The 26,839-nt window shown below is 45.2% G+C and overlaps 16 protein-coding genes and 1 non-coding gene across 17 annotated transcripts; 10 read left to right on the top strand and 7 right to left on the bottom strand.

Annotated features, from left to right (window-relative positions):
- The first annotated feature begins 1,303 nt into the window (after positions 1-1,303).
- On the top strand, positions 1,304-2,360 carry V1508DRAFT_425122 (uncharacterized protein). Its single transcript, XM_066941388.1, has one exon. It carries the CDS (start codon positions 1,532-1,534, stop codon positions 1,769-1,771), a length of 240 nt encoding a protein of 79 aa, XP_066793286.1. The 5' UTR covers positions 1,304-1,531; the 3' UTR covers positions 1,772-2,360.
- Positions 2,361-2,566: 206 nt separating this feature from the next.
- On the bottom strand, positions 2,567-4,684 carry V1508DRAFT_360179 (chaperonin Cpn60/TCP-1 family; the record flags this gene model as incomplete). The annotated part of the gene is made up of 10 exons (XM_066937136.1): positions 2,567-3,019; positions 3,072-3,257; positions 3,314-3,776; positions 3,828-3,978; positions 4,049-4,146; positions 4,206-4,320; positions 4,379-4,439; positions 4,494-4,518; positions 4,580-4,597; positions 4,656-4,684. The coding sequence occupies 10 exons, from the start codon at positions 4,682-4,684 to the stop codon at positions 2,567-2,569; spliced, it is 1,599 nt and encodes a 532-aa protein (XP_066793285.1).
- A 659-nt stretch (positions 4,685-5,343) lies between these two features.
- On the top strand, positions 5,344-6,716 carry V1508DRAFT_360203 (kinase-like domain-containing protein; the record flags this gene model as incomplete). Its single annotated transcript, XM_066937138.1, has 9 exons — positions 5,344-5,438; positions 5,493-5,523; positions 5,580-5,676; positions 5,734-5,766; positions 5,820-5,857; positions 5,919-6,008; positions 6,065-6,125; positions 6,174-6,485; positions 6,544-6,716. 9 exons carry the CDS (start codon positions 5,344-5,346, stop codon positions 6,714-6,716), a joined length of 930 nt encoding a protein of 309 aa, XP_066793284.1.
- Positions 6,540-7,515, top strand: V1508DRAFT_272179 (uncharacterized protein). Its single transcript, XM_066936492.1, has 2 exons — positions 6,540-7,024; positions 7,079-7,515. The coding sequence occupies exons 1-2, from the start codon at positions 6,819-6,821 to the stop codon at positions 7,425-7,427; spliced, it is 555 nt and encodes a 184-aa protein (XP_066793283.1). The 5' UTR covers positions 6,540-6,818; the 3' UTR covers positions 7,428-7,515.
- Positions 7,516-7,978: 463 nt separating this feature from the next.
- V1508DRAFT_425111 (glycosyl transferase) lies at positions 7,979-9,806 on the bottom strand. The gene is made up of 3 exons (XM_066941387.1): positions 9,249-9,806; positions 8,922-9,191; positions 7,979-8,868 (listed from the first exon to the last, which is right to left on the bottom strand). Exons 1-3 carry the CDS (start codon positions 9,685-9,687, stop codon positions 8,366-8,368), a joined length of 1,212 nt encoding a protein of 403 aa, XP_066793282.1. The 5' UTR covers positions 9,688-9,806; the 3' UTR covers positions 7,979-8,365.
- A 609-nt stretch (positions 9,807-10,415) lies between these two features.
- V1508DRAFT_406398 (uncharacterized protein) lies at positions 10,416-11,126 on the top strand (the record flags this gene model as incomplete). The annotated part of the gene is made up of 4 exons (XM_066938771.1): positions 10,416-10,490; positions 10,547-10,660; positions 10,690-10,806; positions 10,860-11,126. 4 exons carry the CDS (start codon positions 10,416-10,418, stop codon positions 11,124-11,126), a joined length of 573 nt encoding a protein of 190 aa, XP_066793281.1.
- On the bottom strand, positions 10,938-12,267 carry V1508DRAFT_425103 (S-adenosyl-L-methionine-dependent methyltransferase). The gene is made up of 5 exons (XM_066941386.1): positions 12,077-12,267; positions 11,873-12,016; positions 11,639-11,821; positions 11,495-11,584; positions 10,938-11,446 (listed from the first exon to the last, which is right to left on the bottom strand). Exons 1-5 carry the CDS (start codon positions 12,128-12,130, stop codon positions 11,282-11,284), a joined length of 636 nt encoding a protein of 211 aa, XP_066793280.1. The 5' UTR covers positions 12,131-12,267; the 3' UTR covers positions 10,938-11,281.
- Positions 12,098-13,802, top strand: V1508DRAFT_272051 (uncharacterized protein). Its single transcript, XM_066936491.1, has 2 exons — positions 12,098-12,481; positions 12,553-13,802. Exons 1-2 carry the CDS (start codon positions 12,370-12,372, stop codon positions 13,647-13,649), a joined length of 1,209 nt encoding a protein of 402 aa, XP_066793279.1. The 5' UTR covers positions 12,098-12,369; the 3' UTR covers positions 13,650-13,802.
- V1508DRAFT_441846 (Tim17/Tim22/Tim23/Pmp24 family-domain-containing protein) lies at positions 13,663-14,644 on the bottom strand. The gene is made up of 2 exons (XM_066942308.1): positions 13,964-14,644; positions 13,663-13,910 (listed from the first exon to the last, which is right to left on the bottom strand). The coding sequence occupies exons 1-2, from the start codon at positions 14,490-14,492 to the stop codon at positions 13,855-13,857; spliced, it is 585 nt and encodes a 194-aa protein (XP_066793278.1). The 5' UTR covers positions 14,493-14,644; the 3' UTR covers positions 13,663-13,854.
- Positions 14,645-14,797: 153 nt separating this feature from the next.
- On the bottom strand, positions 14,798-16,071 carry V1508DRAFT_425094 (nucleoside diphosphate kinase). The gene is made up of 8 exons (XM_066941385.1): positions 15,901-16,071; positions 15,720-15,778; positions 15,543-15,635; positions 15,477-15,487; positions 15,356-15,421; positions 15,237-15,301; positions 15,058-15,180; positions 14,798-15,001 (listed from the first exon to the last, which is right to left on the bottom strand). The coding sequence occupies exons 1-8, from the start codon at positions 15,931-15,933 to the stop codon at positions 14,996-14,998; spliced, it is 456 nt and encodes a 151-aa protein (XP_066793277.1). The 5' UTR covers positions 15,934-16,071; the 3' UTR covers positions 14,798-14,995.
- Positions 16,072-16,209: 138 nt separating this feature from the next.
- On the top strand, positions 16,210-18,648 carry V1508DRAFT_425092 (uncharacterized protein). The gene is made up of 2 exons (XM_066941384.1): positions 16,210-17,023; positions 17,101-18,648. Exons 1-2 carry the CDS (start codon positions 16,678-16,680, stop codon positions 18,300-18,302), a joined length of 1,548 nt encoding a protein of 515 aa, XP_066793276.1. The 5' UTR covers positions 16,210-16,677; the 3' UTR covers positions 18,303-18,648.
- Positions 18,497-20,358, bottom strand: V1508DRAFT_425090 (cytochrome c oxidase subunit VA-domain-containing protein). Its single transcript, XM_066941383.1, has 3 exons — positions 19,981-20,358; positions 19,060-19,223; positions 18,497-19,006 (listed from the first exon to the last, which is right to left on the bottom strand). Exons 1-3 carry the CDS (start codon positions 20,148-20,150, stop codon positions 18,888-18,890), a joined length of 453 nt encoding a protein of 150 aa, XP_066793275.1. The 5' UTR covers positions 20,151-20,358; the 3' UTR covers positions 18,497-18,887.
- Positions 20,359-20,484: 126 nt separating this feature from the next.
- V1508DRAFT_425085 (GNS1/SUR4 family-domain-containing protein) lies at positions 20,485-22,600 on the top strand. The gene is made up of 4 exons (XM_066941382.1): positions 20,485-21,188; positions 21,519-21,539; positions 21,632-21,680; positions 21,750-22,600. Exons 1-4 carry the CDS (start codon positions 20,763-20,765, stop codon positions 22,250-22,252), a joined length of 999 nt encoding a protein of 332 aa, XP_066793274.1. The 5' UTR covers positions 20,485-20,762; the 3' UTR covers positions 22,253-22,600.
- Positions 22,601-22,934: 334 nt separating this feature from the next.
- V1508DRAFT_t90 lies at positions 22,935-23,006 on the top strand. Its single transcript has one exon. It is a non-coding gene; the product is annotated as a tRNA-Gly (tRNA).
- V1508DRAFT_425082 (Endoribonuclease L-PSP/chorismate mutase-like protein) lies at positions 22,935-24,474 on the top strand (the record flags this gene model as incomplete). Its single annotated transcript, XM_066941381.1, has 7 exons — positions 22,935-23,538; positions 23,656-23,716; positions 23,777-23,853; positions 23,917-23,986; positions 24,049-24,107; positions 24,167-24,232; positions 24,299-24,474. Coding segments are annotated over exons 1-7 (587 nt in total), but the record flags the coding sequence as incomplete, so codon positions are not given.
- V1508DRAFT_425076 (RNA-binding domain-containing protein-containing protein) lies at positions 24,400-25,306 on the bottom strand. Its single transcript, XM_066941380.1, has 4 exons — positions 25,169-25,306; positions 25,047-25,085; positions 24,829-24,965; positions 24,400-24,774 (listed from the first exon to the last, which is right to left on the bottom strand). Exons 1-4 carry the CDS (start codon positions 25,209-25,211, stop codon positions 24,592-24,594), a joined length of 402 nt encoding a protein of 133 aa, XP_066793272.1. The 5' UTR covers positions 25,212-25,306; the 3' UTR covers positions 24,400-24,591.
- A 193-nt stretch (positions 25,307-25,499) lies between these two features.
- V1508DRAFT_425072 (60S ribosomal protein eL34) lies at positions 25,500-26,602 on the top strand. The gene is made up of 4 exons (XM_066941379.1): positions 25,500-25,615; positions 25,745-25,866; positions 25,979-26,082; positions 26,152-26,602. Exons 1-4 carry the CDS (start codon positions 25,579-25,581, stop codon positions 26,261-26,263), a joined length of 375 nt encoding a protein of 124 aa, XP_066793271.1. The 5' UTR covers positions 25,500-25,578; the 3' UTR covers positions 26,264-26,602.
- Positions 26,603-26,839: the final 237 nt, after the last annotated feature.

The raw sequence follows: 26,839 nt of genomic DNA, 5'->3' as shown, positions 1-26,839 counted from the left end.
ATCGGCTTGCCCGAATTTGGCAGTATGTACGCACTCTCCGAACAAACACAGGTACGGTACCTGAAACGCCTGATGGGCATCCTGTGGCGGTGACTGAATTAAGTTCCTAATTTTTATTGCTAGTCGCCACGCATTAAGGTTTACATGTTTGATAGAGCAAAGCCTATTTGGTGTCCATGCCACCTCCGGGCAACTCCTTACCTCCGCCACTACTACAGCATCAACCGTTCTGCTCTCAGGAATGGGTTTATCGGCAAAAAAACAAAACTTTCCGTAGAGATTAGCGATATGGTATCGGAGCCATGCGATAGATATATACGCAGGATATATGCTCAAAGTGCCATACCCTGATTATATCCTAATCAGAACCGCTAGACGCTTTGAGGTCAGTTCACTAATCACTTTGTTAATGCTCTGCCACTATTAATGCGAAGGGACTTTAGACATCATTATAGTCCTCGAACTAATGCCATGTCCCCTGGACAGCACCCATCCTAGCCCCCAAATTTGATGGCTTGTTTTAGCGCCATCATCTGTCGTGTTCAAAATTAATTAGGAGATGTATCGTGCAATCGCTAGCTTGTCATTAGGCGAAATGCTTGAATATGACAGTATACATTTGTCTAGCTAGCTGAGAAGTTAGTCTGTGGTCAGAATCGCTGGGCATGGCACTGTGCAGCTGGCCATTCGGGGATTAACTTCTGACTTTGCGATTGGTTTCTACTCTAGGACATTATTGCATCTCCGATCGACTCCCAAGAGAGCAAATGAGGCGCATGAATGAACTCAAATTTTCTGCAGTCCGTGACCACGAGTGTAGCGTAGCGGGTGTACAGAGTCGGAAATGAGAACCAACCCTGGACCTCATTTCCGAGAGATGAGTGTTTGCAGTCTTCACCATTTTTAAGTCCATATGTTCCTTAAGGCCGAATAAACTCAGACTAATACCAAATACATGATATCGCCGAGTGAGACGGTGACTTTTATTTGCACTCGCCAGATGCTGTCTCACCTATCCCTAATTACAAGTTATCTCTAACCGTACGCTAGGCTACACTGATTAAAATACAAGGGCTGAGGAGAGGTAAACTGATCAGGACAAGAGAACCGGGATAAACCAGCGAGCGACATGAGAGCTAGGAAGAAGGTTCTGATTTGCACATACTATCTGTTAGTGTTGCACTTTAAGGCCAAAGTCTAACCTTACGTGTCGCATATAGAAATAGTGTTAAGGTTTTAAGTGAAACCAGCCAAAACGCGTAAATTACGGACCGCCCCACCTTACAACTACTGAAAATCGTGATGGGGGTCCAAGGACAAGGAATATTTCAGGCAAATTTGCACGTAAAACTGGATTCCAGAACCTCCTTAATAGTAAGATTTTTGAATTTATTTCCTGTTTGTAAGGTCTTCCGATTATTTCGTTTTCTGAGTGCCATGGTGGTTCGTGCTAGTTGGAGAGCTCAGTGTCTTGACGGTACCAGCATTGCTACCGGCAGGTACAGCAGATGCTATCAACTCTGGTGGCCATATGTGCACACGAGTTCAATTCGTGGTTGTTGGCATCGGGGCTTTTGCTGCTGAGCTGCTCCATGTAGGGAGACTCCGCTGGTCCACAGTTAGAAAATTTGATTGTCTGCTGGCTTCAATAATGTCGTTTTGCTCTCAGTTTTGTTGTCATTCGGTCACATATATATCAGCTGCACTGATGCTATCACTAAACTTTCAGATACCGTATTGCGCATATTTAGTATTGAATGTCATTGTATAGAATAGCTGATGAGGCTTGTCTCCTACATCTGCGTGGCGGAGCTTGACGGTATAGGTGAAAATTAGCGAATTGGCAGTTAGCCCCCATACATGCCAGCCTGCCCTGGGCATTGCTACGCTCGTCGTGGGCAACGTATCTTCTTGGCACAGTTTTTTTCAGTAGTTAATACTGATATCAAATCTGATGAGTCGGATTAGAATTGGATCATCCGTGCGTCATGGCTTCGTCGGGTTCGCTCTAAGTACTCCAGATATCGCAGCCGCTGGCTCACGGCTTTTGGCTGGCTATACGAGTAACTCGTTGATGTGCAACTGAATTGTCAGTCCTGCAGCAAAACAAGAACGCTGTATATTTTGACTTTGTTCGTACGCCATGAAAATTGGTCTGAGCGAAAGGTAGCTGTCGCTACTAAGTCAATACCGGACTAATAATGCACGAACCAATGAAAATTAGCGTACTATCCTTAATCCGCGCGGGCCTTCTGATGGCGAATGATTGTGGCGATATCGAGTGGATACTTGCCTTTCATCTTTCATTAAGGATTCAAAATAAGAATGGATTTACCTATGGGTTTATTTCGAATCCTGTGGAGCCTGTGGCCTGTAGGTCGCCTGTGTAATTGTAACTTGCTAACGTGAGACGTATTTATGGTTATAGTACAAATTATATTTATTGACGACTCCCTCGCTAAATACCTCAAGTATCAAACATGCTGGACAATTTTATGCTACTATATACTAAATTGTCCCAAAGGGATCATATTAAATCCCCTGCATATCGTACCCATCGCCACGCTTAGTACTGGGCATCATCACTTCCGTTGATAATTACATCATTAACTTTCAAAATCATTCTCGTAAGTTGCGTAGCCAGTAGCAACTGCTGCTTCTTGCCGATTAATGGATCAATTACAAACAACTCCTTCATGTCGTTGACACCAATGTTCAAGCAGTCAATTCCCAGCCTGCTGTTCTTCTCCTTGACTTGACGCGCCTTCACACTTGCGAGAGCTTCGATCGAGTGCAGTCCAGAGTTTTCAGCCAACGCCATCGGAATCGCGTCAAGAGCGGTGGCGAAGGAGCGCATCGCGTACTGGTCTATTCCTTGGTATTTGTCGGCTTCCTCCGCGACAGCAAGGGATGACGCGATTTCCGCAGCACCTCCACCGTAGACAACCCGGTTGTCTCGGACCAGATTTCGAACGACACATAGAGCATCATGGAGGGCTCTTTTGGCTTCATCGATGATCTGCCGAAAGTTGTTAACATTGCCGTCGATAATATCAAACATGACAACGTACCATCTTGTTGCTACCTCGGACAAAGACAGTCACAGCGCGGGTGTTCGCACACTCCTCAATAACCAGCATTCTATCCCTAGTCGTGCCAAATGACAATTCTCTGACCAAACCAGCGTACCCGAGCTTCTTGGCAGTCAAATCTTCGAATCTAGGTACAATGCGGCCGTTTGTAGCAATAGCGATAAGCTGTATACTAATTAGAAATGTATACGGTTATATCTGGTCACCGATGTCCGACATACCTCAAGCTCAGGGCCACCAACCCATCTAACCGCAGGGAGTTGATTTTGAAGAAGTAAATGATTGGCTTCGTCGTCGAAACCCCATTGGCAAATCACGAGAGACGCGCCAGTGTCCTTGACCTGCTTAATCATTTCCATGAATTTCTCACGTTCATATGATTGGAGCTTCTTGAACTCGTCCACGGTGGTGATGTCAAGCTTGTGCTTGGTCTTCGGCTTCGGAGGCTCGAACGGACAAGTCAAAATAGCGATTTTCGCATCCCTGACGGTCCGTGGCATCTGAGGGTGTGACATGTCCTTATCGATAACCACACCCTTGACAAGTGTGGTGTCTTCGAGAGCGCCTCCAACCTTACCGTCGACTTTGATTAATTCAAAATCCACATCTTTTCGCTCGAGATCTGCAACGCTTATTATAGTATCAACAGCGATGTTCGCAAACTTATCATGAGCCTTGGAAACACTAGCAAAATAAGTCAACAGGTAATTTTCATCTTAACAATTGTCCACATACATCTTGCTACCCAACGACGTTCGCGCTGCCCGAAGAAGGTTGGTCTTGTCCTCCAAACTGAAATCAACGGTGTCAGCAATTGAATCAAGGTGAGCGACGGCGATTTTGCAAGCTTTATCGTATCCATCTGCGATTCTGATAGGATGAATTCCTAAATGACCCATGAGTCTCTACATGTCCCTAAAAAGTAACGCTGATCCGTTGGACCTGTTCATGCATACCTTTGTCAATGAGTTCTGCGGCCTGTTCTAGAAGAGCGCCTGCCAGAACAACAACCCCGGTCGTACCATCCCCAATTTCGTCATCCTGAGATTTTGATCTGCATTATAGACATTAGATATAGTAATCCATCACAGCACGGGAAGAAAGCGCGCATACAATTGAACAAGCAGTTTCGCAATCTGGTTCTCAACCTGCATCTGTCCTAAAATGGTGGCTCCATCGTTCGTGATAGTAATGTCTCCATCTGGAGATATGAGAATCTTATCGAGGCCTACGGATTCAAATCGTCAGTCCGCCGTCTACATAGAAGTGCAATAGGTCATAATCACCTCGTGGACCCAGCGACGTCTTGACAATATCCGCAACTGTTCGGGCGGCTAATATGTGGGACTATACAGTACCTGTTAGCATTGATCGGCAACATAATATATAGAAAGAGCATACTTTGACAGCCTCGATGCCATGGGTTCTTCGTATATGCGTAAGCAAATAATACAAAAATCCAAGAAATTCTCTTATTCCCAAAATACCTTTTCTTTTTTCCTTGACTGCAAATTATCAGTTATCACATTGCACACCAGCACAAACGTGTCAGTTTTCACTCACTCTCGAACAATGATAAATGGCCTGCCCATCTCATCTTGCGCGACAATCGCGTTGGACATATCCGGATAAATCGCCTGAGCCATATTTGGATAATCTCTAATTGTAATTCACTATCAGATCCAAGATAATTACAGGACTTGCTGGTATGTTAGCAATGCCGGAAACGTTGACCTCGAAGTTTTTACCGGCTTCTTAGGCCAACGCGTCGCTCAAAAATTATGAGACCGCGAGGAAGCCGCGCCCACGTGACGGTTGTGCACAAATAGCCCTAGCCCTCCTAATGTCGCTGTGGCAACCATGAATATTGACGAGGGTTTAGTAGCAATTGGTTTCACTCCAATTTCACGTGTAGCTTGGGAGTTTATTAATGTAGTCGATTCGTACAGGACGAAGCTTGCGCTTAGTGTCACCCCTGAAGGTTCACTCCAAATCCTTTATTTGTAATATTCCGAAAGGGGCATTATCACGCAAGCTCACGCGCGCCTAAACATTCGGTCGGACAGTTGACTGTTACCAGAGTGTTAAACTGCCCAGGGAATCTTCGAACTGCCTGTCACACTCAAGCGCACGGCATATCTGAGTCGTGTGACGTGACATATTCGTATTTTACCTACCATTACATTTTATTTTCATTGCCATATTTATTTAAGAATATTGCATCTGCCGAGTTCTGCGAAAATAAAACACAATGCCGATTCCGCGAACATGTACGGCGGATCAGTTTACTCTCCTTGAAGAGCTAGGGTCCGGTAGTTTTGGTGTTGTGTATAGGGCAATACACAAGTACGTGTACTATTCCACGATCGATGAGAAGTATTCTAACTGCTTTTGTGATAGGGAGACCGGTCAAATTGTTGCTGTTAAGCAAGTAAGTTATACCACAGATTTTGCTCGCTAATACCATAAATGCTGACTATGGCACAGATCGATCTCGAATCGAGCGATGATGATATCGCCGAGATTCAGCTTGAGATCGCTCTACTTAGCGGATGCGATAGCGAGCACGTTACGAAATATTACGGTAATTATCAGCCTTGTCGTCTGGTTGATTGTTATGTCTAACGCATCCATGTGCTAGGCTGCTTTGTGAAGGGATACAAATTATGGATCAGTAAGTATTGGTTATGTTTGATATATGATGTTGACCAATGTTAAAATCAATAGTTATGGAGTTCCTTGCGGGTGGATCAAGCTTAGATCTCGTATGGAGTTTTTGCGGTCTATTTGCGATTATAGGATTTGCACCCTTGCTAATAACGATAGCTTAAACCCGGCCCTTTTCCCGAGCGGCAAATCGCCATTATCTGTCGCGAATTATTGGAAGGACTGGCGTATTTACATAGTAACGGAAAGGTACAGAAGATGTTGTACTGCCACTGTTATTATATGACTGCTAACTGGGAGTGTAGATTCATAGAGATATCAAAGCTGCGAATGTACTGTTATCCTCAGAAGGAGATGTAAAGCTAGGTATAAATATTCGCAATTGTCCTTGATGGCAATACTAACACAGTATAGCCGACTTTGGCGTTGCTGCTCAACTCTCGAACAACAAGTCACGTCGTAACACATTCGTTGGTACACCATTTTGGATGGCGCCTGAAGTCATCAAGCAAGAAGCTTATGACTACAAGGCGGATATATGGTCTCTGGGTATAACAGCAATCGAGCTAGCCAGGGGCGAGCCCCCTTTATCGGAATACCATCCGATGAAAGTGCTTTTTTTGATCCCAAAAGCAATTCCTCCGCTGCTTGAGGGTAATTTCAGTAAAGAATTCAAAGAGTTTGTCAGTCTGTGTTTGGTTAAGGATCACAGACGGCGTCCGTCAGGTAAGTGCAGCGTGTAGATTTTTCACCAATATATTGAAAATCTGACATACATATTTAGCCAAGCAGCTCTTGAAGCATAAATTCATCAAAAATGCTGGAAAGACTTCAGAATTGCAGATGCTGATTAGCCGCAAAGAAGAATGGAAGGCGCGGAGGCTCGACAGAATTAAGCCCAAACTCTACCAAGAGACTGTGTATGTAATTGTCGAATTCTTGTGGAATTTCATCTAATGAAGCACTAGTGCGACTGTGGGTCCCGCGGATAATTCAATAGACCCATGGTCGTTCACGGTCAACACCGCCAGTCCCGTTCATATTACGGAAACTGAGATCATGGCAGAAGATCTTTATGATGGCGATGACTCTTCGCGAACTTCTACTATTAGAACACGGCGAAGTCTGTTAAATCTTTCGGAACCATTCAGTGGCCTGGGCATTATCACAGAGTCGCACGACGATAAACAGCGGACGTTCCGCACCAGGGGCAACGATACCCGCGGGCAAACTCTAGGTACATCGTCCGTGCGAGTCCACTCAGAGTAAGTGCGTCTGTGCATATATGGGATAGGACAATTACTAACAAGTGATGTCAGTGGACAACGGACAATCCGCCCATCTCGATACCTGCGCGAAACGATGCAGGTTACTAATAATTTGAATTCAACTGAAAATGCCATCTCGTTGAAAGAAAACTCTGCTGTTAATGAAAAGCATGTGCCTCCCCAAGTTTCTCCTACCACCGAAGAAGGTCGTCTAGGAAGAACGGCGTTTGTTGACATTCTGAGTACATTGCTAGATAAGTTGCAGCACCGGAGCGGACAATCAGTACAGCAGATGGACGCCGCGGCTAGACTGGTCAATGGCTGGAAGACGCTAGATGCCGTTGATCCCGAGACAGAATTTTTGCTGCTGCAAACCCTCGTTCATAAGATTCAAGAGTGAGTAATGATGTGATAATGTGATGATATTTCCGCACTGATACTTTAATAGTCACGACCAATTGCGACGTGTGTTTCTCTGCTCCACAAAATTACTAGATAATGATGAGGGAACCATTTCTCGGACAGGCAGTTTAACATTCTCGAAAGTGGATCCCCCTCCTATTCCGAAACGATCGCCTATTGAGCAATTGTTATATGCTCGATGGTTGGAAGGCTTGCGTAGTCGCTGGCCCGATGTTTAGCACCTTGGATATTGTGTTGCGTGGATATATTACTTATTAATTCGTTATTGGATAGTAACGCTTTTTGTAGGCTTGATTTGACGCCACGAGATGACGGGAAGGAAATTTTGGATGTGTTGAACTTTACACTCATTCAATTGCATGAAGCAAGGATGGGACTATGGTGTTAATGATTCATGACATATTCTTGAACGGTGCCACGAGAACAGTTGGGATTGGATTTCGGTCATATGCATGTTTATTTGCGAGTAGTTTATATTTCCGCCCGGCTAGTCGACTTGTTTGCATAGCGTCATGACTTCTATCGCTGGAGAGGATTCCAGTGGGATCAGATCGAAATAAACGAGCATTTCATACTAAGATATATAGTTCTTGCCCGAGATGTGAGATCTATTGCAGCATTCAAATACGTGCGTGCCAACTGTACAACCAGACATCAACCTTTGCCCAGACAGCCAAAATAGCAAACTCGTCGAGTAATACTTAAACAAATGATCGAGAATATGCAGCACAACAAATTTATTTACAAACGCCGCCAAGATAAAATGTAAAACAAGAATCAACTGACAACAAAGACGGTGTTCCAAACGATGACATACTACCGCGAAAAAGCCAAAACATTTACGTGACAACTTCCTGTATCAAAACCTCATAGACCAATTTCATATAAATGTCAAGTAATATTAACGATCGCTGTTTAATCCGAGTGAACGTATTTGAAGAAGTTATCGATGCAATTTTCTCGGTTCAGATATCCAGCGTCTGTGAATCGGCCGGCCTGACAACCCGAGCATTTCTTTGAGGCCGGACAATTATAATACGGCATATGCAAGTAGCCAATGTCCTTGAACCAATGAATCTTTGATTTGTCCAAAAATAATCCCAGACCTATACTGTGCACTGGCGCATCTCCCCACCGTTCGTAAAAAAAACCGCCTGCATGGTCTAGGTACTCAAAGTACATGTCATACGCATCCGATCGGAAGAAATTCATGTCGCCGATTTCAAAATTACTCCAAAAGTGGCACGTTGAATATCCGTTGGCAATGGTATTGTGGTCTGGCCGTATTTCGCTGTCGGTGAGCCATTGAAGGGCGTTATTGGGGTTCACGTACTCTGGATGTTGAGCAACAAATTCCATTGTCGTTGGCCAGAGCGTACGGATACTTTGTGGAGCATCATAGATATTGATAACGTATCCTACAAAATCTCCATTAGCTTGAGGCCAAATGACAATCAAGAGATCAACGAACCGTATGTCTTGTCGTTGTCCTCCATGTAGCGGAATACGTCGTAGTCGATACTGCAGTAGTATCTGGTATTTGGCTCAATTCGCCAGTACCATCGTACATCCTTCAATGCCGGATGTTTGTAAAACATGCCCGAGTTCCATCGACACATTTTGTGGTAGCTCTGTTGCTTCGCATACATGATATCATCTTCCACGAGTATTTGGCCGGAGACTGCGACTATATCCTTATTTATCCACGGTGGTGTTTCCCAATGTTCTTTAGGGATCAATTCTGCACAGTCCATAAATTAGAAACACTTATTGCCTTAAAATCTCATGTCTAGCCTACCGTATCGGCATGGAGCCTTAGTCATTGCCTGCGTCCTCCTCTTGAATTCCTCCGTGAATGGCTCGTCATTGAAAAACGTCCAAGGGTAGTTAAACTTGGAATTAAACGTCCGCTCGACATCCTGCATTGTCCGCACGATACCCCTGAGCTCCGAATTGCGAACAAGTGAGAGCAAGGTAGCATTGGCTCGTGGCCGGTCAGTGTCGCCTACGTGCGTGAGAACTCCGTCGGGCTCGCCGACTTCCTGGAGAAGCGGATTCGGTGATGGGGGACTCGAGCCTGGATGCTTCGGATCTGTTGGCCGCAGCGATTCTTCCTGCTGCTGTTGTTGACTGACTTGTTGCGTCCCGGAATGGTTTATCTTGCGGACAATGAACACAGAGACGACAACGAGAGCAATGAGGGCCAGCAGCCGGTTTACTCTCCGATTCAGCGGCATAATTGAATGCACAACAGTAAGGAGACAGCCAAAATCAGCAATTCCGCTGCCGTAGAGAAGAGGAGGGCGCTCGGTACCAGAGCAGGTGGAGAGCACGCTTAACACGCTGGATAATTTCTATTAGATATTTGTGACCAAGATTGGAGAATTGGGAGCGCTAGAGTTAGACCTTGGGTAAGGGTCTGCTTGGCAACCCTCCGTTTGGCTGTGTTCTCTCACAACTCAGAATTTCGTCTATATTCTACAATTGTACCGAGGGTCTTGTACTGAATTTTGGACCCTTGCTGGCACACTGGCCTCGTCCCTTCTGATCAAGGCAACGCGCGTTATCTCGACCCGTGTCCCGAAAGCTTGTCTACGAGCACGAAGAAGAATAATAAATATCAGGGGCTTTCGACCAAACGTATTTTCCATCTTGCGAGAATTTGTTCCACCTAAATTCCTCCCTATATCTGAAGTTAGCCTGGCTTATTTGTAGGACAACAACACGACTACACGTCAGAGTCGTCAGGCTTCTGGGAACTAAATCTGCACTGTTTAGTGCAAACTACAATTGTCGTGAAAAAATAGCACTTGCTTGTAACATAATTTATATTTTTTGTGTTGTTTAAAGCTACGCTAATAAATTCCAGATTGGGGCCGAAAGTGGGGTTTGTGCCATGCGGCTCACGATAGCAAACCCATCATCGTGCCGTAAATCTAGACCATTCCGTCTCGCAGCATTCGCCATGGAATCAACTCCTGCAAACTTGTCGCGCAGAGTAATAGCCGACCTGGTCACTCAGGTTACAGACTTGTCGAAGGTAGTATACTATACTAATGTGTTCCTAATTTACGCTGTATTGACCATGTAAATTAGTCGAACAATCCACACACATATAATCAGGTTCTAAGGCGTGCCATAGCAACCGCAACAGATTCAAGGTATCGTCCGGCAGACCGGGACGATGTACGCGAGCGACTTGATGGGTCAGTTTACATCATTGCCATATGACTAGATAGCGCAATACTGATGGTGCTCATATAAGGTTAGTCGAAAAGTGCAGTGTTCGGGCACGGGATGATCTGGCCGACGCATTGGCCGAACGTATCCAACTCATTTTTCCTGTCCAAAACGAGGTAATCGTTACTTGTTTTGGTATACGATTTTTACTCGACTGACGAACTGGTAGAGTGTATTGTCTGTATTGGCCATGCTTTTACATCTTGCGCAGGCATCCGCCTTGGACAAACCTATTCCTCAAATCATCACTAGTTATCACCTTGAGGCAAAGGAGGAGATCAAATGGGAAGACATCATTAAAGATGATCCACTAGAAGGTGAGCATTGGAAGAATTGGGAGGCTGGATCAAGCGATCTTTCGTCAGGAGACGACGAAATAGAGGTAGAAGAGACCGAACCTAACGACGTGAAAATTAACGTAACTGAGGTAAATTGAGCGACCTTCTGCAACTGAAGCAGCATGCTGATTATGTGACAGGATAGTGACTACGAGTCTATAGATTTCCGATTAAAATGATTGCTACCATCAATCATGGTTGGACCGCCGAGAAGATATCGTACAAGTCACTAGTCGTACAAGCATTTCTACAATTACTTTTGTAAGACATACCCGAAGTAGTCAAACGAGCCGCCAGGGTCTGAAAGGGTCTCTTTTTTCACCCTCCAATATGGTCGCTCTATTATAGGTCGTGCAAAGTGAGGTTGCCGGTAGGAGACGTATAGCAAGCGTCCGTTCAGCTTAAGGATCCGATCTACCTACGCAACGAATTAGGATGATCATATATGACTTTTGTATGTAAATACCTCGTCCATGTATTTCCCGGCCGATTCTTGGATATGCTTCGGAATGTCCCACACCGAACCAGAATAGCTTAGTAATGCATCCAGTGTTCCCTAATTCTCTTGTCAATATATATCGGCCCCTTCACTTCATATAACATCCCGTACCTTGTCTATTGCGATGTCAAACATTCCATCTTTGAAAGTCGACATGTCTCGAACGTCCATCACGTCCCATGTCATTTCAGACTCATTTTTGTATAACATCGCCATCTGCTCAATGCATGTCTCCGAGAAATCAACGTTTGCAATATTTTTTAACCCAGCATCGTATAGATCTTTGGAGAGTGTCTAGGTATTTTCAGAAATTCCTTCAGTGTAGAGGATTGACTAAGTACGTACGCTGTTGCCGCACCCTAGCATAATTATTTTCAGGTTTGCACATTGATCCCATGGTATATGCCTCCGGAAGAATGGCTCTAACTCCGTGAATGTCTTGAACCAGTCGAAAGTCGTAGCGTCTTCGTCTTTCTGATACCGCTTGTCCTGAATTCTCCAACCTTAGCTAAACTGTTACAAGACCCAGCGGACAATTTGACGACGCACCCAATATGCTTTGGTCTGTAGTTGATCTACCTCAGATAGTTTTAGGTCCGCCATGGTTGTTCTGGTGCTTGCACCAAAATAAATGCGATATCGATAGTATGGGGAGGTCGGTGCCGCAGAATCTTCGGAAATTTGGCAGTGAAACTTTCGCCCCTGACTGCCTTGACAGGTAACATAAACCGTTACTTGTGTCTGCTGAAGTATGGACACCAAGTGATCGTCTGGTAGATCAATATTTAAAGTGGATCTTGCTTTACATCTGCTACCGATTACGCGGAGAAGCCATAGCAACGATGACTGCCAAATCCGTTCAGCAATTCCTGGCTGCAGCAAGGGCAGCGGTACGAAGGGGCCTGAAGTCTACTTCTGGTAAAATATTACTAGTGATGGGTAACGAGTCAGCAGGTAGGTCTCGTCTCCTCTGGATCCTTAGTGATCTAGCACCTATAAGAGCTAACGAACTGAGTGGGTGTAAGATCTCGACTCATTTGCCAGCTCCCTAGTCTTTGCTTACCTCACCGACTCACATACACCGTACACGAGAGGCAAACTGACCGGCTACGACAATATCATCCCTATCCTCAATATTCCCCGAGAAGAAGTTTCGTTGCGTCCCGAACTGCACTACATGCTCGCGAGATTAAGAATACCGGAATCAGATATTATCTGCAAAGACGAGTTGCTTTCCTCTATCGATAGATCCAAGACCGACAAAGTCGATGTCGTCTTGCTAGATCACAACAACCTCCTTTCGGACTTCGGCGACCTATTTGGCAAAAATGTTGTGGCAATTCTAGATCACCATGCTGACGAAGGCTTGTACAAGTCCGCAGAGCCTCGGATAATAGCCCCAGTCGGAAGTTGTACGTCGCTCGTGGTGAATTATTTTGCGGACTACTTTCGGCCTAGTCCCGACGAGTTCTCAGTTTCGGACGAGAAAAAGGATGTTGCGCGGTTGGCCCTAGGTCCTATTCTCGTCGACACTGCGAATTTGACGTCGAAGGAGACACAAGAGGATAAAGAGGCCGTCGCCATAGTAATGAAAATCATAAGCTCAGGCATTGCGGGCGCTAGCGACGAACAAGAGGGGTATTACGGTGAATTGATGACCGCCAAACGCAGCATTGACAGCTTCGGTCTACGTGACATTCTGAGAAAGGACTATAAAGAGTGGTTGGAGGATAATGGTGTTCGAGTCGGCATCAGTTCCAGTGTTAAGTCGTTGGCCTGGACCGTCAAGAAGTTCGAATGGAATGAGTTCAACAAAGGAATAGACAGTTGGGCAAAAGAACGGAAACTAGACGCATTTGTATTCATGGACTCATTCCAGGATCCAAAAGAGGGGTATCGACGTGACTTACTCATAGCAGCCTGCAGCGAAAAAGGCGATGCAAGAGTGCGAAAATTTGTAGACGCTGCCGAGAGTGAGTTTGAATTAGAGCCATTTTCGGAGAAAGATGGTCTTGGCATTCAGAATAACGACCAGGGAGGGCTCTGGTGTTTCAAGCAGCTTAATCTGAAAGCTAGCCGGAAGCAAGTAGCGCCTCTGATCCGACAATTCATGCAGGAATAGATACACATATTGCATACATTGTATAAATACTACAGTACATTACGGTGATTTTAACAAGCAGGGAAATGCATATGGGTGTATTGTCCAAGATAGTTAATAAATGCCACAATATATACAGAAAGAATATGGATCGCTAGAACTAAAATCTACCCAAACGCCATGAACTCTATCTACTGAGCCGTATACTTCTACTACTGTTGACGTCTTAATCCTCGTCTGTATCAGGAGGAGGACAGTCTTCCCGTCGCATATACAAGTCGACTGGTTTGAATTAGCGATAAATGTCTTCTATTTTATAATAAAAATTTACTTACCCGCACCACTAAATGCCGCAAAAGCAGCGCAACCGCTCAATGCCGCCTGAGGGCCGCTCTTTATAGCTAACGCACCTCCAGTTAAACATCCCGCTGCAATACCATTCCAGATATCATTTTTCGCCCGCAGTGCCTCAATCGAGCACTCGACACCTGCAAAAATACCACCAATCTTTCCAAAGCTCTTCGCAGAACCCCACATCTTGCCCCCCAAATCTTTGAATTGTGCTCGCATTTGTTCTTTTAGTGGCAAGTCTGACAATGGACGACCACCTAGCCCAACCGGAACATCATAGGCCATACTGCCCATCAACAGCGAGAACGCACCACCCAATACGAATCCCGCTACACCAGCCATGACACTCTTCATGGGACATGACTTCCAAAATTCTTCACCGTATTGCATTTGCCGCATCATTATTTCTTCCTCGGTCATTGGCGGTCGCGGGGGAAATCGCGGGATGAATGGGAGAGGCGGGAATGACGCCTGCGGGATCGATGGAACAGGTTCAGAATTTGAGCTCGACATCGCGACAAAAGTATAGTATACCACTACTTATAGTGCGACACACGCTCTGATAAAGTGATAATCGTTAATCGGTCTCGAGTGGACTTAACACTCGTCACGATGCGTTTGCGCTCCCAATTTTTCTGCGAAAGTTTTAAAGTTTACGGTTTGACTGGGCCACTGTGGCGTTTGTAAAACGAATTTTAGATGTGGAAATGCGATTTATATATCTTAGTGAACGTTCACCAGTGAAAATTATAGCTCCAGTCACAGATTATTTATGTGCAGCAATCCCATAGCAAAGAGTTTTAAGTAACGAGTGGAACTAATTTGGCTAAAATATCGTCATTTACTCGATTCTGTATCTAGCATTTCGCAGAAAAGCTCAAATCATAGAACAGTAGAACTTTGCAAAAGACAGCACAATATATTCAAAAAGCAAGATATCGGATTAATATAGTATTATCATGCTCGCCAAAACGTCAAACACTTTTATCTACTGGGACCTTCTAGGTAATAGACGTTTACTCCTATAGTAATGCATTAGTTATCACGGCAAAATTGATAGCCGCTGCACCAAACTTACATAGATCCACTTGAAGATGGTAGGAGTGTAGTTAACGATCTCGTCCTTCTTGAACCAGAGGCCGATCTCCTTCTTGGCAGATTCGACGGAGTCAGAGCCGTGGCAGACGTTGCGGCCAACATCCTGCACAGAGTTAGCAAGGGTTTTATGTGACAACAACAGCAGTACTAAGTACTTACGATGGCGAAGTCCCCACGGATGGTTCCGGGGCCAGCGGCAAGAGGGTTGGTAGCACCCAGAAGAACTATTCTATATTAACTTGGTGTGACGTTGAGTAAATTGATACTGCAATACATACCACGACCGGTTTTGACAACGTCCTTACCCTCCCAGACCATGGCGCAGACAGGACCAGAAAGCATGTCTATTGAGAATGTTACTACTGGCACAGGTATGATATCCAGAGCTATTCTACGTACATTTCAAGAGACTAAAAATCGATTTAGTGACACACTCCAAATTGAGTTAACAATGCCAATACATACCCAGGGAAGAAGGGCTTTGCGGTGAGATCAGCATAGTGTTCCTCAAGGAGAGTCTTGGTGGGCTGGGTAAGCTTGATGCCGACAAGCTTGTAGCTATGAAATGAGCCGAGGTCAGCGACAATATCTGGCAAGGACAAGCACCAATTTGCGCTCAACATTCAAACCGGAAACTCATACCCTTTCTGCTCAAAGCGAGAGATGATGGGGGAAATGAGTCCACGCTGGACACCATCGGGCTAGAAAGTGTCAGCAATAGTAGTACCGATGATGAACATGTCGTCGATTGCGAGACAGCATTTGACTGCTGGTACATTTATGATAATCCCAACAACAGGAAAAAATACCATGCCTAACCTACCTTGATGGCAATGAAAGTCTGCTCGTCAGCCATTGTAATCTTTATATAGCAGGATTTAGAGTAATGTGATACTAAGGACAGTTATTGAGTGGATTGCTGTGCTGAAGTAGTCGAGAGAAAAAAAGTCGGGTGGCTGCAAATGCCCAAGCCAAGTCGGCTTTACGGCATAGGTGCGGAGGGCCTTGCATCAAGGTTAAGGGGCAGCCAGGAACTTGTACTACTTTGGCTCTGAAGCCGTTTTAGGTGACGGTAAGCTGTGCCTTATTTTGGTGTAGATTCCAACAACTGTATTCCCAGCACTCCTAACTACAGTAATACTTTGCTTCCCCAAGACAGCGTACGCAGGGGGGAGTCAGAAGTCGTCAGAGGCTGAGAACCGCTTGCAACTTCGCATCGGGCGGGTTTACTGTATCAATACTTCACGAGAACCGCAGCCAGCTACCTGCCTGCCTCGCAAAACACTCCCAATTTTGTCCTGCGTTATCGGCTGATGCCTGCCGCCGCCTGAGCAGCCGCCTGTCGCGCGGTTCTGTCGCCACGTCGTTGCCGTCACCAACTCTGTCCATTCTGCCGCGTTCAGGAGCTGCCGGTCTGCCGCCCCTGCTCGCGTCGGTTCTCTCAGTTGCCGTTCCCGTTCTCCCGGCAGTCGTTCTTCTGGCGCTTGTCTTTTTCCAGTCGCCGCCGCAGCCTGCTGATCTTCCGCCTGCGCCTCGCCGAAAGTCGCGCAGAAAGAGCACTTCGCGGGTTCTCCAGCGGTGTGCCCTTCAAGCGAGATTCATGGATCCCACCGTCGCTGCCACGTATCCACCCCCCTCGACCGGGCTCGCGCGTGCAAGCAGCCTACGCGCGACCTCTGGCAACAGGGTTTACAAACTCAGGCTTGTTGACAAAGTCAACTCTGGCCAGAGCTCATCGTCGGCGGCATCGTCCGTCTCGACGACTGCCTCAAAAGGCTCGTCAATCAATGACTCCGCGACTATCCCGGCACCCGCTGCAGATGCAGAGCCTACACCGTCGCAACAACTACGTGAACGCCGTCGAAATAGATCATTTCGACTGAGTCTCTCTATTCCGACAGCTCCTGCTCCATCTTCTCCTGTTGCTGAAGAGCCGTCGTCGGTCGGTACGTACCGTTCTTGTTGTGTTTCTGACGCAGTATATGACCTAATGCACTTTCTAACGCCTAGCTCTTGTTACCAGAACCCGACCTTTTCGTGTCACCCAAGTTGCCCACCGTGTCCAAAGTCAGCACGGAACCGGCAATCTATGAGGATTCGACTGATTTTCTTACCCTTTTGGCAACAAAGCAGCGTCGAGTGCTTGAACTCCGAGAAGAGCTCTCGAAGGCTGAAGTTGATCTCAAAGAACTGCAGCAGCAGTGGTCCGCGCACGAGGATCGGACGCGACGATCCGTTCAGCTGCAGGCCGTTACTGGGCTTCCCAACGGGGCACGTAATCGGTTAAGTTTCGACGGTAGCCGACCAGGCAACAGTGGAAGAAAGACCATGAGCACCATGCTCGCGTCAAATCCGTCCATTACAACCTCCACCGACAACAGGCGAGACGGTGGAACCGGTTTTGGTCGGCTACTTTCACCGTCATTTCCATTCCCAAGTCCACCAAAGACAGCGCCTTCAGGACGTCCGTTTGCGCCGCGTACGTCTTCACTTAATGACACTACGTCTACGCCTGCAAGTGTCTCCACGGCTACGCCCGGTGCAATAAACTATCCGGGGATCAACGAAGAATTTGAATATGACTTCGATAACAACAACAATGTCAACATTCCCATTCGAGCCGACGAGGTTATCCATATGGGACGGAAGCTAGCAGAAGGAATTAACAATCATCTGTGGAATTTATTCGATGATATCAAGCAGGCCGCAATCGGTGAAGATTTAAGTGCTGGACCAACTGCAGCAAAGCGGGTATCTGTAAATGCTGTAGGTAACAGCACTCAACCGTTGGCATCACTTGACTGGAGGAGGTCACGAACGACAACTAGTGACTCGCGCGAAAGTGCTAGCGACTATGTCGACGACGAGACCGATAGATCTGCTTCACCTCCAGTACGCCATATGTCTAGCTTCGCCAACTCGCCAATTAAATCGGAACCTCTTGGCATTGATTCACCAGAATATCGTGGGTCGCCACAGAGCAAGCTTGGGTCACGGCAAAAACAGGTTGGTGAATACAGTGGCTACAATGTTTTGCGTGAGATTCCAGCTGGCGTCTCATCCACTTCGCTGATTGAGTTTGAGTCCTCTGAGGATGAAAGTACACCAAATAATTCTCAGTCGCAGGACGCTGCACAATCGCGTACTTCGGCAGGTAATAAGCGAATGAGTTTGTATGGTTCAAATTTTGATCTCACAGGTAGAGGCGCATCAATGTTTCCATAGACTTGATTCATTTTTGAACGTTTAGTAATGATTTTTTGCACATATGGTTATGACTTTCGGATAGATACGCAACTGGACATAATTATTCTATTCGCCATTTTGGTCGATTTGTACATTACTTCATCTGGTACGGTCTTCTTAGTAACGTATTTTCATGTAATTTTTTTTTCATGATAGTAAATATTTTCATTTTTGACGCGCGTTATATACGTTCTATACATTCGAGTGTATCATTGGCTCGGCGCCTTTTGGTTCATATTTTGTAGTTTGGTCGCTTGGGAGGTCGGTCACTTTCTGTTTTGATAGCTTCACAAGAACAATGATATAGAGTGGCGAGATATGGGCGTTACAATTGGCTGCACGTAGGAAGTACTGTCTGTATGACCGAAAGTCTATTACAGTCAGATATTGACAAAAAATGTAAACACTAACTATTGCGAATTAACTACACAATCCGTAAGATTGACTTCACATCCTTTACATGACAATGTCTGCCGACGACATGACCAGTTTTTTTTGACGTTACCCATGCCCCCAAATACCCCAGCTCTCCAATATAATGTTTAAACCTGTGCTATATGACATTTACTTCGATTCTGGAAACAATTCTTCCTTGAGTGGGATTCCTAGTTGCTCACGGATGTCTTTCAGCTCGTCGAGGTATGCTTCGTATAGGTGCTTAGCTGGGACCTTCAATTTTATGGCTACGTTCGCATGTCAGATATAGGCTTTGTAAACTGACATAACAATGACTTACCCTCAAAAACACGCACGGCCGTAGCGAAGTCATTCACACGACGGGCAGCTTCAAGAGCCTTAGTGATGACGATAGGGGATGGAACGTGATCGTAGGAGAAGCAGTTGGAGAGAATTCGCTGAACCTCGAAAGGATCATAAGCGTTCTCGAATTCTTTCTCGAATCTAATAAAAATACATCATTAGGTCGTCTGTTGCGTAATCACAATTTCTTTTGCTTGTTCTGTACTGAAAATGCATCTAGGTCACAGCTGAGAGCGCAAGCCTTCCCTGATCCGCGTTTTGTTCAATCAATAAATACTATCTTTGGCAGCAAACTTATTTCAATAATCTGAGCACTGTGATTCTGGTGGAAATAATCGGTGTCGTATATTGGTTGTGCTCCGGACAAATCCAACGCCGCAGAGACAGCCAACCAGAAGTCGTGAAAATCTAAGTGCACCCGAGAACACACCACCTGAGACAGTCGTATCATGACAGCACTAACAGAGCCTAACCCTGGCCTCTACTCCAGCTAGCCTCGCAAAATCAAAGTCGCCTATTCACAGAACCACTTGCATTAAATTCTCCAAAGTTCATAACGCCAGCTAAAATCCATTGAAGGCCAAAGTGAATATCAATAATGTCCTATACTATGTTGCTGTGACTTCAAACTTGTAAGCTAAATCAGCCTGATGTGACCTTGCTTCAGAGCTCACCAGGTTCGTGTAAAAATAAGTCTCCATAGGCCGTCGTCGACATGTCGAGTATAAAACAGATAATGCTCTCGCCCATCCTTGATACTTCTGATATATGCGGTCTGCTGTAGTGGTTGAAAAGCCCAACGATAGCCAAAGAATGCAACTCACAGATTCCCACACAATACCCAACGACCGTGACCGTAGAGCAATGTCAGTTGTTGTTAATCAAATTAATCGCATACCTAGTGTTATATTCCTCGAAGGTCTCGTCGGCACCATGGGCAGAGTAGTTTCGAACAAAGCCATGTCTCGAGGTGGCAGAAATCGGAAGTGCACGCGCCGTGTGTGCCAGTTGCGACGTGACCTGACGGGCAACGGGTGGTCGCATTGAATATCGAATAAACGACGCCATTTAAAACAGTGCTCAGGAAATGTTGATGAGTGGAGAGTGGTGCAAATTGCAGTCGCGCAGTCTAGTAATGGCTAACGTGCGAGTGGAATGGACAGCCAGAGAGCAAGCAGAAAGACAAACCACCCTATTGGCGCGCTCGCAGAACTACAGGAGTTCTGGCAAAATGCGGTTGTAGAAAATGTCGTTTCCGAATTTGCGAAACGGCATTTTAGCCACACAGCCACGTGCCACCGACCCCACTCCGTTCTACTCGGGCTTTTGTGGCTGCTTTTGGCAGGGTGGCAGTAAGAAAAGCTCTCGATGCAATGCGTATATGGCTTCAAATGCACAGCTGTTTCGAGTGCACTATATGGGAGCTGTGAGCAGCAGTGTCTCGGGGACGTCGAACGTGTTTTCAGCTGACGGAGCGCGTCTTCAGTTCTTGTTACCTCCTTGCTCCTCGCATCCATCCCTCATTTACAGCTAGCTGCTGCATTTCCGGGAGTTCACAAATAAGTTAGCTGGAGACGCGCATTTGGTCATTATTTTCGTTGGCCGTTGTCTATGCTGACTGTTTAGATTGTGTGCTTCCTTATTCTTGTATTTTACTGCACTTTTTCCGCTTGAGCCGACATGATGGCTATCACTTTCGACTCCATTAAAGATTATCTGCAACCGCAGTTCCCTACGGTTGACCGGCCCTTTGGCATTTATCTATGGGACATCTTTGTTGATGGTTGTGCAATTCTCTTCGGATGGAATCCCTCTGAGTTTCTTTTCACGCAGGGCTCATTACCTCTCTCGACTTTCTACCCTGTTGTCGTTACCATTGCGATTTACTATGTCGTCATTCTTGGTGGCCGGGAGATTATGAAAGGCTTTGCGCCGATGAAGCTCACATTTCTTTTCCGCGTTCACAATGTTCTCCTCACTTTCGTGTCCGGACTACTCCTTGCCCTCTTTGTTGAGCAGCTGTTCCCTATTCTCTATCGTCACGGCCTATTCTACGCTATTTGCAACGAGGGCTCCTGGACTCAGCCAATTGTTACGCTTTATTATGTAAGTGGCCATCCTAATTTGTGAGAAGTACGTCCATTGTATCAAGAGTTTGTGCGAGCCTCACTGGGACTGGTATGCTACGGTACAAGGATTGGTTGGGTTGCTTGTTTGCCCCACCAAGCTGCGGTACCACGCAGATCCCTATTATCTGGATGTCCAGCATACCTGAAGCAATGGAGTATCATCAGTACAGTGTGCAGTGGCTGCACAATTTCTTGGTAACTCGTTTGTTATTTTTGTCCGCTGACGGGCATGGTCGTGATTTCTCGCTCGGGCTTGAGCCTTATTTTTTGTTGTGTCGGAGAGTACTAACTCGGCTTTGTTGTGCAGCTTAACTACCTCACCAAATATGCACGTGAATTTTTTTGTAATTGTTTACCCTAACCACTCCCGGTCTACCTTTTGAGAGAGTGTGCTGTGAGTTCCAGCTAATTAAAGTTTAGGTTGAGCTCCTCGACACAGTGTTCCTTGTTCTCAAGAAGAAGCCTTTGAGTGAGTATCACTTCACTGCTAGATGCTCAATTAAAAAACAGGTTTTAAACTAATGCTTTATTTATTCAGCCTTTTTGCACTGCTACCACCATGGTGCCACCGCCGCGTTATGCTACTCCCAAATCATTGGACACACTTCCGTTTCATGGGTTGTTATTACGCTTAATCTTGGAGTTCATGTCGTCATGTACTGGTACTATTTCTTGTCATCTTGCGGTATCCGCGTCTGGTGGAAGGAGTGGGTCACTCGGCTGCAGATTATTCAGTTTGTTATCGACCTGTGCTTCGTGTACTTTGCGTCCTACACCTACTTCACCAGCACCTACATGCCCCATCTCCCTAACGCTGGTAATTGCGCTGGCGAGGAATTTGCTGCTGTCTATGGCTGCCTTCTTCTCACGTCCTACCTCTTTCTGTTCATTGCTTTCTACATCAATGTCTACCACAAGAAGGGCAAGAAGGCGGCTGCCGCCAAGAAGGCTGCTAGCGCCGCTGCAGCGGCTAACGGTGAAAAGAAGGAAGCAACTGCTTCACCGGTTAAGGTTGCGAAGAAGCACTCCAAGAAGATTTAATTGTGGTAACAATAACTGAGCTGTAGTGAGCTAATGTCGTGATGAAGCACTCTAGATGTGTTTTATAAGTAGAGACGGTCGTGTAACTAATAGGAAGAACCCCATCTGGGCTTTTGTCGATGTACTGGTTGTTAATTTGAACACTTGGGTTTTAAGAATCTTGTAGTTCAACAAAAGAGTAGAGTGTAATTCTATTGTCTCAATAATTGTTCTTCATTGTATGTCAATTTTCGCAGTCATGTACAAATATATTTGGTCTCATATGTAGTTGTTTCAGTTTTTATTTTGTATTTCGCATCAATAAAGTCTGCCTCAAAATTTCTGGGACAGAAGATCGTCTATTGGAAACTGAGCTACAGCAGTATCATAGTATCTGTGCAATCACTTTTGTTTGATATGCAGTTTACTATTGCAATCATTATATACAGTTTTCAACAAGAGACAACAAAACGTCAAGGGAAACTGACACGAACACTCTCCAGACAACATAAACAAAACTTGCGAAAAATGTATGAGAGCTCACTCATACGGTCTAAGCTCTCTGTTCATTAATAGTCTGAAATATACGTTAACGCAAAGAATCAAATGGCTGTTGCAAGTATACGCTCAAATGAGCAAGCGGTTTGACAAATTGTTCAAATTACAACATCAGCTGGATCATGACTATTGTTAACATGTAACTGGACGGTTAGTGTAGTGGTTATCATATTTGCCTTCCAAGCAAATGACAGGGGTTCGATTCTCCTACCGTTCAATTGTATTTTTATTATTTACGGTCTCTTTTGTACCGTTTTCCAAAGGTTGCGGATAGTTATTATGGCTGTATTGAAAATATTATTGGAAATTTCGAAAACCCGAAAGTTTTGTTTTGCTACACCGGTACTAGTCAAGCGCAGGAGCAAGTGTTTGTCCATCAATGGCCCGACCTCGACCTACATTTTAGAGTTACGCTAGATTTGTGAATCAGATTGATAATACTATTGTGTTTTGGATTTAGTTCTAATAAGAGTCCTAGCTAAGCAAATAAGCAACTGATTGAAGGCTCTAGAAATTTAGTAATGTTCGTGCATATCAACTTTCCATTGACGGCCTTGTCGTTTACAGCCTCGCGGAGGTATTTGGTTAAGCTGGAGATGGTTGGCCTCCGGCGACTCTACTGGCGAGTCAACGCCAAGACGAGTAGTCAGCCGCGAAAGATTTCATCCATATTTAATTCGCAGACTATCCTCTCATCTCATAGGTTATTTTCCACAACAACAAACCCAATGTCTTCCGCTCTTAGGGTGGTAAGTATACATGTTCCAGTTATGAATTCTACCTTAAGATATATTCAATTTATCTTTATTTGAGTGGGCAATTGACTGTGCTTTTCCCGGAGCATGATGAAACTGACGGGATGATAGATCTCAACCGCTAGCTCGGCTGCTCCTCGCGCCCCGTACTCCCAGGCAATTGCTGTCAATGGTAGCTTAGTGGAAAAATTCTAATGTGAGACTATTGCACAGTACCTAACGTTTACTACAGGCTTCATCTACTGCTCTGGCCAGATTCCTATGACCCCTGATGGAAATCTTATCATCGACGATATCAAAGCCGGTGCTGTAAGTACTCAATATCATATACCTAATCGGATGCAACTTTACTAATATAAAATTTCATGATAGCTTCAATCGTTGACCAACCTCAAGCTTGTTCTTGAGGCCGGTGGCTCTAGCATTGAGAAGATCTTCAAGGGTAGGTTTGGTAGTTATCAAACAAAAATCAGTGAATTAATGGCTAACTTTGCCATTATTTAGTCAACGTCTACCTTGTCGACATGGCTGATTTCGCAGCCGTAAACGAAGTCTACTCTGAGGTAACGATAGATTGAAATTAGTGTCATAGCACTAGACTCAGAACCTAACTTGTCCATAGTTCTTCGGTACCCACAGACCTGCGAGGACCTGCATTGCTATCAAGCAACTTCCCCTTGGAGCTCACGTAAGTGGTGCCTTCTCTCATGCAACTATGACTTAATTTCGTAGAATTGTTTTTGACTTCTGACAGATCGAGATCGAGTGCATTGCTCTTGAGTAAAAAATTGCCGTGTTGTTTGCAGCAATATATGACCAAAACATAGTACGAATGTGATACTTAACAAATAAAAGCAAGATATATATATATATCTATTATATACATGTGGTCATTCAATGCCAATTGCCAACTCCTTAGAAACTAACAGGAAAAAAATCTAATATACAATTCAAACAACCTGACAAGTACACATTACATGTTGACTTTACCGACCCGAAACTATCTGTTAATTGGTCTGTAACGCAGACGATAGCTCGAAATAGAAATTATCGCCGATCTGGGCTTCTGCTACGGCCTCGCCTTCCGCTACCACGCTGCTTCTTCTCCGGTGGTGGCTGAACGAAACAGAAATCAACATCAATGACGTTTCCAAGTAATTCGGCCCCTCGTGCACCAGCAACAGCCTTTTCAGCTTCGCCAGCCGTTTCATATTCAACCAATGCGTATCCCTTATCACGATGTCAACACTCTGATCCATTCGATCTTAAGTTTTAGACGAATACCTTAACGTAGCCTGTCCGTCGATCTAAATTGAGATGTAGATTCTTAATTTCGCCGAACTCTGAGAAAAAATCGTTTAAGTCTTCTTCGGTCGCCTCTTCGTGAATATTAGTTGCAACTACAATCCAACCCTCGATCGCTAAAAGACAAGACGAGATGTTAGCAACCCAGATTATCCGCAACATTGCATGTCCAATTTATATTTTGAAGCTGGACTCACATCGCACGGCGTTGGCACTAAATTTGGCTTTTGGGGCGACTACAATCCTATCAGCTTCGACATGGTTCCGGAATGATCCCCCTAGATATTCCGCAGCAGGAGACAACCAAATTCAATCCTACCTCGACTCCGAGCATATTCATCAATATCCATAGCATCTGTCATTTTATCAGTAATATTTGTTGTGCGCTATGGGATGCTGCTGCCGATGTGCCGGTCTTCGTCTCACACTGAACTTCGCAAAATATCCTGTTATGAAGTGATTACCCTGCGAAGTGGTATTGTCGACTTGGGCCAGCTCAGCAGAATAGTATGCATTTGTACAAGGGGCTTGTAGCGACAAACCTAACTTAGGGCTTAGCCCTCGCTCGAATGGCTTGACCAAGTAACCATAGTGAAAAGCAGTCACTTTTTGACCTTGACGTTAGCGATCACACACCTCAAGGACCCGATCTTGAATGTTCAGTTTGAAGGTTCCAGGAAAGCAGGTACTGTTACAACATATTCGGCAGCAACAGCACCATTACTCATCATGGCTCAGAGACTCGCTTATAGAAAGAGAAATCCTTGTATGTTACGGTTTATTTGGCATCTTGTTGGCGATGATTGAAGCGGTTTGGATAGTGGATTGCTGTTTCATTTGACATGTTTTAGATACGACTAAATAGTGATGGCATGCTAACATGTACAATGTATAGACAACACCCGATCTAACAAGGTCAAGATCGTTAAGACTCCTGGAGGAAAGCTTGTGTACCAGCATGTGTCGAAGACTCCTTCGCGAGTGAAGTGTGGTGGCTGCGAATTGTTCTTGCCTGGTGTATGTTGCTTTTCAGAATTTCCCCTTTCGTACGATAATGCCATCTGCGAATTAGAAATTACCGAGAATATTGTGTCGGAATTAGGTGACTGATAGGATTTTGTGATTGCAGATGCCCTCTCTGCGACCAAGACAGTTCGCGACTATTTCCAAACCCAAGAAGACTGTTCAGCGTGCCTATGGTGGTGTCTACTGCGGCAAATGTATCCGGGACAGGTAAGTCATCATGGCCATAGCGCAAGATTGCAGGAAATACGAAGAGGTGTCTGACACATATTTGATTAGAATTGTCCGCGCTTTCCTTATCGAGGAGCAGAAGATTGTCAAGAAGGTTGTCAAGACTACCGCGAGTGCTCCCAAGGCGGAGAAGCCCAAGAAGAAGTCGTCGAAGAAGTAAAGCGGCAATGCATAAAGAAACGAAATTGGGGTGGGGTTACTAGTTAAAATTGGGATACTTGTATATTGTTCTTAGTCATGTGTTATATACAGTGTGTACGAGATTCGCAAAAATAATTTTATACATTATTCGAAGGGTTCAATCTTACTGCGCCAGTATTGCTGGCAGGGCACTGTGGAAATTTGCAAGCGTTTCAATTCCCACATTGCATTTTCAGTGAACTGTCCAGACGAGAACATGTTACTGGTGGCTTGCATTCAATGGAATTCTTGACATTAACAGCGCTTCACTGCCGGTACTGTTTTGTATTGGGCTGAGAACTCGTTAGCGCCATGATCCACTGCAATTGTCATTGCATATTAATCCAACTGTTCTGCGTTTTTGTCCTACAAGATGGGCCTTGCGCGGACGCAAGGCCCGCAAACAAATTACTTCGGAATACTGTAGACGACATCGACTATTGTATACGTTAGTCCCGACCCATAACCCTAACCCCAATAACTATGGAATTCATACCTATGGTTGACATTTTCGGCCAACCGAATAAAAGATGCAGACAGCTTCCTTAACCACTGC

This window comes from Lipomyces doorenjongii (genome assembly GCF_038497915.1).
Source record: "Lipomyces doorenjongii strain NRRL Y-27504 unplaced genomic scaffold V1508scaffold_77, whole genome shotgun sequence".
In the NCBI taxonomy this organism is placed as follows: Eukaryota; Fungi; Ascomycota; class Lipomycetes; order Lipomycetales; family Lipomycetaceae; genus Lipomyces; species Lipomyces doorenjongii.
Note: the sequence above shows the minus strand (reverse complement) of the source record. Positions and strands in the feature narration are given on the sequence as shown.